The sequence below is a fragment of the Sorex araneus genome, chromosome 11 (assembly GCF_027595985.1).
Source record: "Sorex araneus isolate mSorAra2 chromosome 11, mSorAra2.pri, whole genome shotgun sequence".
Lineage (NCBI taxonomy): Eukaryota > Metazoa > Chordata > Mammalia > Eulipotyphla > Soricidae > Sorex > Sorex araneus.
This window is the reverse complement of record NC_073312.1, coordinates 54,182,704-54,195,739: the sequence shown is the minus strand read 5'-3', so window position 1 is coordinate 54,195,739 and position 13,036 is coordinate 54,182,704. Positions and strand designations below refer to the sequence as shown.

The following is a 13,036-nucleotide window of genomic DNA, read 5'->3' as shown; positions in this document are numbered from 1 at the left end:
GTCTAAAATATGAGATTCCTTCACTGATTCTCTTATGAATGTATAATATATCTGATTTCAATGTTGAGTCTCTCTAATTAGCTAGTGCATCATTGATAACTTTCTTGATATTTTCCTTTTATAAACATGTAAGATTCCCTTTTTAAAATGAAAATGGAGAGGGAGAAGTGCCTCTCATTCTCCCACCCCACTGTGTGATGGGATACAAGGCCAGAACAAGGATGGATGGGATGAGATGTGAGGAGTGAGTCTCTGACCCGTCAGTTCCTGTAGAAAGGAAAGGATCCCATAACCCAGGCCCTTTAAACATTTGCTACTTTCCCCTCTTAAACAGAGGCCCTTCTTTCTTCTGTCTGAAGAAAGGGTTTTCTGTTTCCTCTATTGTGCTTTATTGGAGATGGCAGGCCTCAGAACTGGCCTTCCTGGCACTTTAGAAAACCAGCACACGTTGGAAAAGAAAGTTTCTCCAGGGTAAGGAAGCTGAAACTCCCAGACAAAAGGAATGTAACAACAGACATCCTGCCAGATACTCCTCAGTGAGAGTCAATGCTGGTGTCCTGTTGGCTGAGCCCTTGAAACTGAGCCAGTTCCAGGAATATATTTAAAAAAAAATTCTATGACATTTGTGATATTCAGGGAAAGTTTCTGGACAATTAGTTATTGTGCTTTGAGCCCTGCATTTTGTGGCTTTGATGTAGATTGTGAAACTATTTTAGATTAAGTTCAAATTGGGACCCTTGCTTTCCCCTTCCCCAGAGAGTTTCTGCCAATCTCCGATTTGCTAAGAAAAATCTCATTTCTAAGGGCTTTTAAGCAATACAGACCTATCCTCATTTCAATTAACAGATTTCAGGTTAAACAAAAATTTAGATAGTCACCTCGCAAATGAATAGAATACCATAATGGAGTGAGAGGTGACTTGTGTTTTGTAATTCCACTATTTTTAAATGACATTACTTAAGAGTCTTTGTGGAATAGAATAATATTTAAGACACTTGAAATTAACTTATTGAATATAAAAATGTCCATGCTTTCATCTCTCACGTGCACATACCCATATATTCTTTTTTCAAATTCTTTTAGTTGAGAGTGAAATTGATAGTATAGCAGATAGTACAGCTTGCCTTACATGCAGCCAACTGAGGTTTCATGCCTGGCACCCCAAATGAACCCTTGAGCCCTGCCAAGCACAGAACCAGGAGTAAGCCTCAAGCACTGCCAGGTATGGCCCCCCAAAAACAAAAATTTCTGGTAGCAATGCCTTTGTTACTATTTTAGTAGATATTATTTGTAAATAATTTATGAAAGTAGTTTAGGATTCAGCCTCATACACCATGATCATTTGAGTTTGTCAACAAAAAACACATTTTTATTTAAAATTCCTCTAAAATTAATCAATATCACTTTACATTTAGACAATATTTTTCTCTGATCATCTTTAAACATATATTCTGTCCCTGTAGAACATACACCTTAAGATCAAAATGCCAAGACTTATCTATACTTAAAACATTTCACGATGTTAAGTGTTAAACTTTATTTCAAGGATTATCACGGTCTAGAGATAAATATAATCTAAGCACTGAGATAGCTCATTTTAGAAAATTAGTATTTTCTTGATAAATTTTAGGTAACTATCATTTGTCATTCCAGAAGCTCTTTGCATTCTAAATTCTTTAAAAGGGAGAAGGGTTAGGGATTTAGGAAACATAAGCTGAAATTATTTACTTCAATTCAATATAGAATATTTATCAGAATCAAGATTACAATCAGTGTGTACAAAAATTTACATCACAAGAGGAACAGGCAATGCAGCACCTTTAGAAAAATAAAAGTTTTGTTGCATTTACAGGTAAGTGCCACACTAAGAATTTACAACACAGTAATTTACTGCAATCAATGACAGGGGAGTTCCACAAAGAAACGAAGCTCTTACACTCCAGATTTCCAGAAGGTATTATTGGAATGCTTAATTGTAACCACAGAATTTATACATTCTTAAAGATTGAGCTGAACAGAAATCAGAGGGGTTTTGTAGCATATATTATATAAAATGAGTCCACTGTATTCCCAACATTGGCTTAGTGTCTCTGGCAGGTATGAAGCCTCGAAGAGTTGCTGGTTTGATGATCTTTCTGTATCCGACAAGACAGACCTTCTCCGCAGTAACAGCGTTGGAAGATTTCTAGTCCGTGAGAGCCTTTCCTCCTGTGTTTCGTGCAGACTTGGCCTTCTTTGAGAACAGGTTTACAGATCTTGGACCAGAAGTGTCTGGCACAACACAGCCCCATGGCACAGTCTGATGATCGGAGACAGACAGAACCTTCTTGCCCTGGGAAGGAGACAATGGGAATAGTACATGTTCACTGCTAAACTTGCATTAATTTCTTTAAAATAATCCAAGAAACAATTCTGTTGTGCTGAGGATGAATATATCTGAAGTCCTTTAACTTACCTTTGGTATGATACATTTTCGAAGACAATGTAGTTCTTCTGGAATACCCATCCAAGGTGCTATGATCATTACCGACACTTTCAATAATGGTTTCCTCAATTTCTCCTCGATTTAAATGAGTGCTATCAGAAGGCATGCATATTCCTACGGAGGCAGGAGATGATTAATTCCCAGATTGTAATATGGACATTATTGCTAACTGTAGTGACAGTGGCAGTCAGTTATTCCAGTACTGAGGTGGAAGCAACTCACTGCATCAACATTGCACAAGCCAAATTTCCTCAAGCCAAGTTTCCTCTCTAATGTTAATGGAAAACTCTTCAAGTAGACAGAATCATCAAATAAACACACTATGACATTACGTGCAGTAGCCCCAGTAGAGCCATTTAAAATACTTTCCTACCATGGGTGGTAATGGCAGAAAGGCTTCTTTTTCATTCTAATAGCACTCTTGGGGTAAGAAACATGAAATCAGCTGCGTGATTTGTTTTTATAAACAAACTCCTCTGCTCGTGGTGCTCTATGGTTGCTGCCAGAACAAGTTAAAGCAGATGCAGTACTAGCTGCCTGGCTACAATCTCACTGACCGGTCAGTTAACTATGTAATTTCTATATTACAGAGATTTAGTTTATCCTGGAGTACTGCTGGGTCCTACAGAGGGTCGCCACCCTTAAGTTTATTTCTGGAGCCTTCTTTTGGCTGTCTGAGACTACCTCTTTGAGACATTAAATTTTAGTGCATCTGCGGTTGGAGAGAGAAGTACTTATTTTAAGAGGGCAGGAGGCGGGGCGGAGGGGGAGATGGAGAGGTCAGGATGTAAGGAATCAAGCTCTCCCTTTAGCCAGGCTAGCACAGATAAGAACTGCCTTCTGGCTGATAAATTTTAATAGGAGAGAGAGGCTTGAGAGTGACTCAAAGGAAATAATGGGAAAGAGCAGCTAAACGGCTAAGGTGCTCTCATTGGTCTGTGTATAAACCCACCTCTCTCCTCAACTTCTCTCTCAACTTCTCTCTCAACTGGCCTCAAGGCTCTCCCACACTTTTATAGTAGGAGTCAACCTGGAAATGAGCACGTGTGTTAAATGAGTTGGAGACTCAGGAAAGTAGGGGATTCCAAAACCCGCTTGTCTCTCCTCCGAGGGGAGCTGTTTCAGCGGAACCAAATTTACGGAGCACCTACTTCCAGGTGAGGCCGCAAGTTCTGCAGAGCAAAGAGCCTCTTCTCCTGCCCATAGGCGTGAAAAAACATCAGGATGCTATGAACCCGATGCCCACCCAGCGGGCTCACCGTTCTTGCAGTAGTTCCCCGGGCAGCACATAGCGTGCCGCATGCAGCGTTTCCGGCGCTTCCTGCAGGCGAGACAGATTTGCGCCCCCGAGCCCACGCCCCGGGTCGGAATTCCGCAGAACTCATCCACGCCACACTCCTCGTCTTCGGTGCACGGGTAGGGCTGCGGGAGGGGGCGGGAGGGAGTTGAGGCACCAGACATCCAGGTACCCGCCACCTGCAGCCCCTCCAGCCCCCAAACCGCGGGGATCCGCCGCGCTCTAATTCGCCCCGACCCGCACACCCCTAACCCCGGGCCGTGCCCTCCTCCCGCCTCAAACTCCGTCGGGGACGCTCGCGCCCCTCTCACCTGGTAGTGGTCCACGGGCTGGTACTTGTTCCCGCCCTCGTGCAGAATCCCAGGAGCGGCGCTGACCGCCGAGCCGGGGTGTCCCGCAGCGCCGCCCAGCGGCGGGGGCAGGTTCTTGATGGCGTTGGAATTGACGAGAACCGAGTTCAAGGTGGCCTGCACGCAGACCGGCGGGTGGCCGCACAGGGCCGCCGCGACCAGGGCCATCACCACCCGGGCAGCGCCCAGGACGCCCGGAGCCATCCTCTCCGCAGTGCTCGGCGGGAGCACGGTGCCACTCTGCTCGGCCTGGAGCCCGGGAGGCCGTCGCTGCGCGGCGGGCGGGGTCGGTGGCCGCCGCAGTGGGGACTTGAGGGGCGCGGGGAGCAGCTCTGCGCCACCGCCGCCACCCGGCTGCCTTTATACCGCGGGCTCAGCGTTCCGGGGGCGACAACAAAGCCGGGATGGGATTTCAAAGCGCTGGGAGGGGCCGCGAGGGGGTGTGTTTGCGTACTCGCAGAGGGGCCTTTGGCACGTCTCCCCAGCCCGCCCTCTGGGGCTCGGCGGCCCCGGCGCACCTTCCAGGTGAGGGCGATCCCGAGCCCCCAGCCCAGGACTCTAATCGAGGGTCCGGCGCACCTTCCAGGTGAGGGCGGTCCCGAGCCCCCAGCCCAGGACTCTAATCGAGGGTCCGGCGCACCTTCCAGGTGAGGGCGATCCCGAGCCCCCAGCCCAGGACTCTAATCGAGGGTCCGGCGCACCTTCCAGGTGAGGGCGATCCCGAGCCCCCAGCCCAGGACTCTAATGAGGGTCCGGCGCACCTTCCAGGTGAGGGCGGTCCCGAGCCCCCAGCCCAGGACTCTAGTCGAGGGTCCGGCGCACCTTCCAGGTGAGGGCGGTCCCGAGCCTCCAGCCCAGGACTTTAGTCGAGGGTCCGGCTCACCTTCCAGGTGAGGGCGGTCCCGAGCCCCCAGCCCAGGACTCTAGTCGAGGGTCCGGCTCACCTTCCAGGTGAGGGCGGTCCCGCGCCTCCAGCCCAGGACAGAAAGAGGGAGCGGCCAGCCCCGGGAACTGGGAGCTGGCGGGTACGACCTTGCTGGAGGGATTTGGATTATGGGGACCCTTCGGAGCGGAATTAGGGTGCTCTGCAAAAAAAAAAAAAAAAAAAAAACTTTTCGCCTCACTCCTCCCTCGTGCCAGTGCTCGCGTCTTGCACGCATTCGTGCTATGAGAAAACATACTAGGAGAAAACCCGATCATTAACTGAAAGTCTCCAAAACAGCCAAAGAGGCCGGGTTGCAAGTTGCCGATTAACCCTTCAGGTTCGCGGTGGGCAGATTTGGGGTGAGGTTCTTGGCTTTAAATGCTTTTCATGGTACCCCTCCCCTCGATTGTCCCCACCACGAGGGAGGGGGAGAAAAGTGCAAAGAGAAGGACATTTGCACATCAAACGAGGGCAACAAGGAAGAACTGACCCTTTTGATGGGAAGTTTAGAGAGGGAGGCCAGAGATGAGCTTTTGGAAATTAGATCAGGGATGGAGAGAGGAGAGAAATGACCGTCCCATCCGATAGCCGAAGTAATGTAGTTCTTTGAATCTGAGCAGGCGCGGTGGTAGATGAACTTGACTAGGCAGACAGGAGAGATCAAAGTGGCATGAGCCAAAGGCAGCGGGATCTAACCATTGTTCTTCCCTGGTTTCGCCCCTCTTCGGTGGTTGATTAGGAATCCTATCTGAACGCCGGTGTTCGTATTTTATATCGCGATGCTTGGGGATGATTGTGTTTGATTCCAAGTCAGACTTTACCCCGACTTGAGAGTAACCTCTCTAGGGAGATAAGAGACTATCAAAAGGAAGAGAAAAGCTGAAAGTGAGCCGGAAAGTGAATCTGACATCACTGAAATCCGCATATAAAAATAAAGACTTGCACGTCACAATTCCAACGGACTTTAAAAGTTTAACTATTTTACTAAAAACATCCTGGGACCCTAATGGTCTGGCAATGGGCTAGTTCCTGGTTATTGCTCCTACCTCCCCCTTTTTTTAGCGAGGAGGGACACAGTGAAGACAATTATACTCTTTATTCTAATTATAGTAATATATGAAAAAAAGGCAAGAGTTTTCAAAGCAGGCAGTGTTATGTGCTGGAAACAGAACTGCAGTGAGAGTAGAAAAGGTGATTGAATATTTATTGTTAAATAAGAAACAACCTGCAGTATATTTCGATCCACCAACTTCTATGATAGTGTTCCTTTTTGCCAACTACACTTGGACATCTGTCCAGCTGGCGGCCCTAAAGTCTTGTGCTGTGGCCCACTTCCACAATTTTCACCTGTGACCCCTTGTGAAATCCTAGGGTTATGGTCATATGCCTCCTAAAATGCTCTAGGGTTTAGCAATTATTACCCACACTGACTTAAGTACTATGGACATGGAAACCATTATCTATTATGGTCAGGGATGATCTTGAAATAATAAAATCTTGAGGAAAAACTGAAATTTGACTTTGTAAAAATGAGTCTAAAAAACAAATACTATAAAACATAAAACACAATGGCTTTTATATTATATTGGCAGCGAACTGGGTCTCCCTTGGGTTAGTATAATCCTATCCGCAACATACTTAATATTTATGGAGATGAAGATTATGCGTAAAGGATAAAGTCATAGTGGGGTTTGGGTCATATTATCACGTGCAGAAAGCTGGTATTATTATCAGGCAACATTTTGAGAACCTTTAATGGATTAGAAAATGTACAGATTGCCTTAAATCCCGGTAATGTTGAAATGTGGAGAGAGACTCCATTAACTGGGAAGAACAAAAATTTGTCTCCTAATCCCATTATTCGATTCAAATACTTCTAGAAATATGAATGTCACACTAAAGGTCAATCCCTTTTGCTCTTTTTTCTTGAAAGATGGTACAGGAGCAGTACACTTAATGAGCTTGGTCCACTTATGGAGTTTGAATTCACAATGTGGCATTGTCTGGGAGCAAAGGAAGGAAAAAGTGAAACAATTTAACAAATAGCAGAACTTGAACAAAAGCCGTTACATTCAGTCATTGTTGCTCCTTAAACATGAATAATTGTTGTATTTTAAAATTCATTGAATTAGTACAGAATCTGTTGTGGTGAGCTGGGGGTGGGCAGAAGTAGAGTTGCAAGAGCAAACTGGGTTATCCTTCTCCATTTTTCATTTTGCTCCTGAAGTTATGATTGAACGGTAATACTAATGAATTGGTTAGTATCTGAGTTCCTACCAGGTCCTTTTTTTTTTTTTTATCACATTGTACTTGGTTTAGTGTGATAAGATAAGTATTATCTTCAAATAATTTGTGGGAGAAGGAGAGATAAACTCACTAATTATGCAGGGAAGACATTCCATAAGAAGAGCAGGGGATATAGCAAGCCACACTTTGTCCAAATGGGAAAGTTTGCTTTTCTATAGTCTCAATTTGAAAATATCTTCTTTGGTTAAGTTTGCTAACTGGAAACAAAATAGTAGGATGGATTAGAAGGGAAAATGTTCATTGTTGTATCAACTTAGTAATGCAGTATTGTCTACCATATGCAAAAATGCAGCCTCTTTCATTTGGGCATAACCCCCCCTTCCACACACACACACACACACACACACACACACACACACACACACACACACACACACACACAAATATTAAAGGCAGAATCCATGTCTTCACAAACCTTTTAGTACAGAGTAGTTGAATAATAACTAACCATATCTGGGAATGAAGGCAAGAATTTTTCTAAGCTAGGTTATGTTTGGGCAAACATTAGGTAGTGAATGACTGAAAAGAGGTTCATGCTTTATGATCAGTATTTCTAACAGAAGAAAAGTAACTTCTAGTTTTTCCTATAGTTTGGTAACTAATGCCAGAGTAGGACCATTTAGTTACGTAGGAAATTCTGCCTGTTTTAACTAGTCAAATGTGATTATTAATGCAGTAAATTTAGCATTCTTCATTAGATTTTAATGTAGGTGATATATGTTTACCAGTGTGCAAACTCCTAACTCCTAGGTATGGCATAATAGTGCATGTCATTTTTTAAATTTTATGTATAATATGCCAGGCACAGAATACTCGTCAATGTCTTATTCCTAAGGCAGGGAAATGAGTCCAAAAAGCACCATGCTGTTTGCAAATTTTTCCATTTTTGCTATTTGAGATTCTCGGGGAACTGTTGAACTTTAAAAAAAAAAATCACTCCCTTCTTTCCTCCTCTTTTCTTTTGTTAAATCAAAGAAAGCAGATCTGTTGCTACTTTACTTCACTAGGGAAACACTGAATAAATGTCATTCTTTAAGAGGAGAGTTACCAACATTTTTTGTTGGTACAGATCTTGATTCCTCATTCCTGAGTTTTCTAGCCCCCCCACCATTAAAAACAAAAATCTTATGAAGTTCACATTGGCCTTTAAAGGATTTCATTTTGTCTTAATGCTCTGCCTGATGTTAAAAGAGCTTTTAAACCAGGCCCATGTTACAACTCCCAAGGGATTGGATTAGGCCTTTCTGAACTCCTCAGTACAAAGCAAAGGGGAGATTTGACAATGATTATGCTTATTTGGTTTGTGGAAATGGCCAGGTTAGATAAATGGGTCTCCACAGTTCTCTAGCTTTCTACCCTAGCTCAGAAGACAAGAGGTGTTTTACAGGAAGCAAGAGAGTCAAAAAATAACCTGAAAATAGAGCCAAGCATCCAGAAACTGTTGACGAACTTTCAAAGAAACTTTTCTGATATCCTGATACTCGGAAAGATCTGTGGGTGTGTAGTCACAGGGTGCACAGAATGGCCCCATTTCCTTCCCCTAAAATATCGGACTTTTCCATTCTTGAGACTAGGCCGAGCACACCAGAAAGAAGATAGGTAGAGTCTTTTGAAACAAGGCTCTAGAGTTAGCAAAAAAATGTTTTTTCCTCAGTGGGTGCCATTATTACATCCCTTATAGTGGAGGCCCAAATTGACAGCACAGAGATAAACCAGGGTAGCAGGATTATTGGGCTGAATGAAGCTCTGCAGAGCTTCTGTGAGGGTCGCTGGTCAAGGTGAGACCTGGACCAAGCCATTTAACAGTCCTTTGGAGGAGTGGATTGCATTTATAAAATGATGGGGAGGTGGAAATCTTCTTTATGACACAAAAGCTTCTCTTAATCTTGTAAAGCACTGCCAGGGCAAGTTCTTTTGAATTCTGATTAAATAAGAACTTTCTGCAAGCAGTCTATTCATTCAGGGAGTCTAAAGACAACTTAATAGTCACTGATAACAATCCTGCATTTTAATTTTCAGGAAAATATGTTGTTTTTTCTTTTTTTCTTGACTAAAGTATGTAAGCTTTAATGTACCTTATATTCATTGCTGGAAGTGACACAGGTGATTTAAATGTTTACACTTAAATATTTGAAATATGTATACATTTAAATCTTTGCTGTGTTGTCATATTATTATCAAAAATTCAGCAAATACAAAAGCCCAGAGCCAAAGTAAATGAGACGCTCAATTTTATCACACCAAGGAAATCACCCTAGATCTTTTGTTTCTACCCAATACACACAAGTGGGAAAAGGAAGCAAGAAATTTATTACAGCTTATAAAGTTTATAAAGTTGTGATAGTTGGAAAATTTCCAACTGTCACAAAATCTCAAACTGGTGAATTTTAAAGGGCCCTTGAGGTGAGAAATAGAAAATTCTTTGATGTCCAGAGATCTTAGAATAATGGTCAAGGGGAGATGGTGGCTTGTATTGAGAATTCAGAGCTAATACCATCTTAGTAAACATCCTTAAAAATAATAACAGCAACGAACTCGAACTGTTTGAAGTGAATACTGTTTTGGTTTATAACACAATGAATTCTTTTAAAATGAAAAGAATGTCGAACTAGAAACAGAACTGTTCCTTGTGGGCTAAGAGGAGGACTAGAGTATATAAATTAGCGCTAGGTTCATTCCGTCAGTTTCAAAATAAGGACAATTTCCAAAGGATCTATCTTATAGAGAAGCACGGAAGGAAGAAAGTAGTGAATCTACCCGTCTGGCCGATCCGAACCCCCAAAGTCAGGCCCAGCGCCTGGACCATTTCTAGCAAGCGGGCCTGGGTGCTTTGCGTGGAGCCAGGCAGCGAATTCTCATTGTCCACGTGCTCCCAGGAGGCTGCCACGGTGGCTGCACTTGGGTGTCACAATCCATCCCAGCACACAGTAGTGTAAAGTGGAGCTTGTTTAAAGCATCTCTTTGATGAGTGAAGATCAAACGGCCTGGGGACCCCGGCCTTAATCAGACTTGAGCCGGGACGGCGTTTTCTCGAATAGTCCTTTGCGCTCGGCACACTCATCTGGCCGCGGCGGGTAATCCTGCTGACGCGCCCGCCTGGCCGCCAGTGCGCTCACGTTACAATGGCTGGTTTGCTGTGTCAGCTCAGGGGTGAATAGATATAGGGCCCCTCTGACTTAACTAAAGAGGGGTGAGAGGGAAGGCAACGGAGGGGAAGATGAAAGCGGCCAGACACTGCAGGCTCCACCGAGTCTCCCGGATGGCAGAGAAAGTGGGAGAAACTCGCTCTTCTACTGCCCTCTGGTGGACATTTCACAGAAGCTCTACGGAAAAAAAATTTTTTGCAAAGATTTTCCAGGTCCTGTTCCAGGTACCTTCTCCACTCTGCTTCAATTTTTTTTTTTTTTTTTTGAGGTTAGACTATCCTTAAGGTTCTCTTCTCCTTATTGGTATTCCACAAAAACGCTGTTCACAGAATAAATACTTCATTTCTTTAGTGCCAACACAATAAAAAAGCACAGCAGAAAACATACTTCACAGCTCAATATAGGTGGCTGTTAAAAATATTATTAGTAACAAATAATTGTAAACTTCTAAATGCCAAAGTTTTTATAAAATTGCAAAGGTGTGGGGTTTTGTTTGTTTTTGTTTTTAGCTAATTAACGTTTTCCCAGTTGAGAAGCTTTGGCAGAATAGTAACATTTCTTTCCATCTCAGCGCGGGACATCAAACCTAAGGTCTCACACATGCAAGGCAAGTACTCTATTGCTGACCTAAATTCCCAGGCCTAAACATTTAGAGAGTAAAGAATTCTGTAAGGTGTGTGAAAAACCCAATTCAATCTTTTTTCACATTAATGAATGTTTTTGTTTGCTAAAGTTAGATATCTTGCTATTAAGTATAAAGTTATAAATTTACATGGTTGGATATTATTACTTTGTAACATACATGCATTGATACATGCATCTCTCATAGTACTATTAGAATAAATTGTATTTATAAAAATTACTTCATTATAAGCAATACAACCTCAAACTTCTTAACTTTATTATGCTAATATTTAGATGGGCTGGAGAGATAGCACAGCAGTAGGGCATTTGCCTTTCACGCGGCCCACCCGGTAGTGTTCAAGTCCTCCCGCCCCTCTCAGAGAGCCAAGCAAGCTATCCAGAGTATCACACCCACATGGCAGAGCCTGGCAAGCTACCTGTGGCATATTGGATATGCCAAAAACAGTAACAAATAAGTCTCACAATGAGAGACGTTACTGGTGCCCGCTCAAACAAATCGATGAGCAATGGGATGACAGTAACAGTGAATATTTAGATGCCACATTTTTTGGTTAAGCTATGTTTTCCACCAATATCACCATTTTTTTTATTCTGTAAGCCTGATTTCTTTTATATTAATTCTTTTACTTAAGCTGCAAATTTAATAAGTGAAAAGCATTTTTGCAAATATAAATACTTTTCTGAAGTTGACTTACTGCTAATCAATTTGTTTTATAAATTATAGACATATTAGGCATAGAATCTAATCATTTCTTTCTCTCAAACATACTACTCTGCTCTTCTGCTAACAGACAAAAATTCTTTTTCAGTAAAATGACTAGCAATAATTCTCCAGGTCTATGTTTTTTAAAATTAGTGTGTACATAGTGATAACTTAAGAATGCTGATTAAAATGGATATTCCCAGGCCTTTGTCTTACATTCTACTTTGAAAAATGCCACATGGCTCCACCAGTCCACCTCTCAATGCCCGCCACATTTTTCACTTTCCACACAGACTCATCAATGTCTGCCTCAGGCTAAAATACTACTCCAAACATTATTCTCATAAATGCATCTCTACAGGGTCTGGGATCTTGGTTCCCATTTTTCATGAAATATTAATGTCCAAACACAGTTTGGTGCAGAAAGAGCTAGATTTAAGATTCATGGCTCTTGCTCAGCCTTGAGATTTTCAGGTACCTGGCATGCTTGTGAAATTGCTTAAAACTAGCATTATCCTGATAAATATTGAACCATCAGCATTAAGAAGCATATTATAAATATGCACACAAATATATCTATTCACATATATGCATATGTACAAGTTTAATTAATACTTATAAAACCTTTGGGCTGGAGCAATAGCACAGCAGTAGGGCATTTGCCTTGCATGAGGCTGACCCGGGTTCAGTTCCTCCGCCCCTCTCAGAGAGCCTGGCAAGCTACTGAGAGTATCTCGTCCACATGGCAAAGCCTGGCAAGCTATCTGTGGCATATTCAACATGCCAAAAACAGTAACAAGTCTCACAATGGAGATGTTACTGGTGCCCGATTGAGCAAACCGATGAGCCATGGGATGACAGTGACAGTGACCTATTCTTTAACCAGTGAATTTTTGCAGATGCGTTTATTGATTTCTTTGTTTGTTGAACTCTTATATCCACAGCAAACTTGTTAGTTTAACCCAGCTGTAATTTGATAAAATTGATCACCTTTTGCTCTTATGCTAATCAGTTTTTTTGGTAAGTCTGATATTTGATCCATTGTTACATTGCTTCTACTCTTTTACAAGTTATTAGTAATAAGACTAAAATTGGCTTTAGGCTCACCATCTGAAATCTATCCCAGCTTGTTAATATTTGACAATTTCTGTGACTGTTTCCATCCTGGACAAGTTTAA

The 13,036-nt window shown here is 42.7% G+C and overlaps 1 protein-coding gene across 1 annotated transcript; it reads right to left on the bottom strand.

Moving 5' to 3' along the window:
* Nucleotides 1-1,352: 1,352 nt before the first annotated feature.
* DKK1 (dickkopf WNT signaling pathway inhibitor 1) lies at nucleotides 1,353-4,495 on the bottom strand. The gene is made up of 4 exons (XM_055118687.1): nucleotides 4,094-4,495; nucleotides 3,745-3,907; nucleotides 2,456-2,599; nucleotides 1,353-2,332 (listed from the first exon to the last, which is right to left on the bottom strand). The coding sequence occupies exons 1-4, from the start codon at nucleotides 4,334-4,336 to the stop codon at nucleotides 2,082-2,084; spliced, it is 801 nt and encodes a 266-aa protein (XP_054974662.1). The 5' UTR covers nucleotides 4,337-4,495; the 3' UTR covers nucleotides 1,353-2,081.
* Between the last annotated feature and the right edge of the window lie 8,541 nt (nucleotides 4,496-13,036).

Bases quoted from the DNA above. Each gene is read 5' to 3' on its own strand.
- DKK1 (XM_055118687.1), bottom strand. From the start codon at position 4,336: ATGGCTCCGGGCGTCCTGGGCGCTGCCCGGGTGGTGATGGCCCTGGTC. The intron at 3,908-4,093 runs GTGAGAGGGGCG...CCCCTCCCGCAG, and splicing joins AGCCCGTGGACCACTACCAG to CCCTACCCGTGCACCGAAGA. The intron at 2,333-2,455 runs GTAAGTTAAAGG...TCTCCTTCCCAG, and splicing joins GAAAATGTATCATACCAAAG to GGCAAGAAGGTTCTGTCTGT.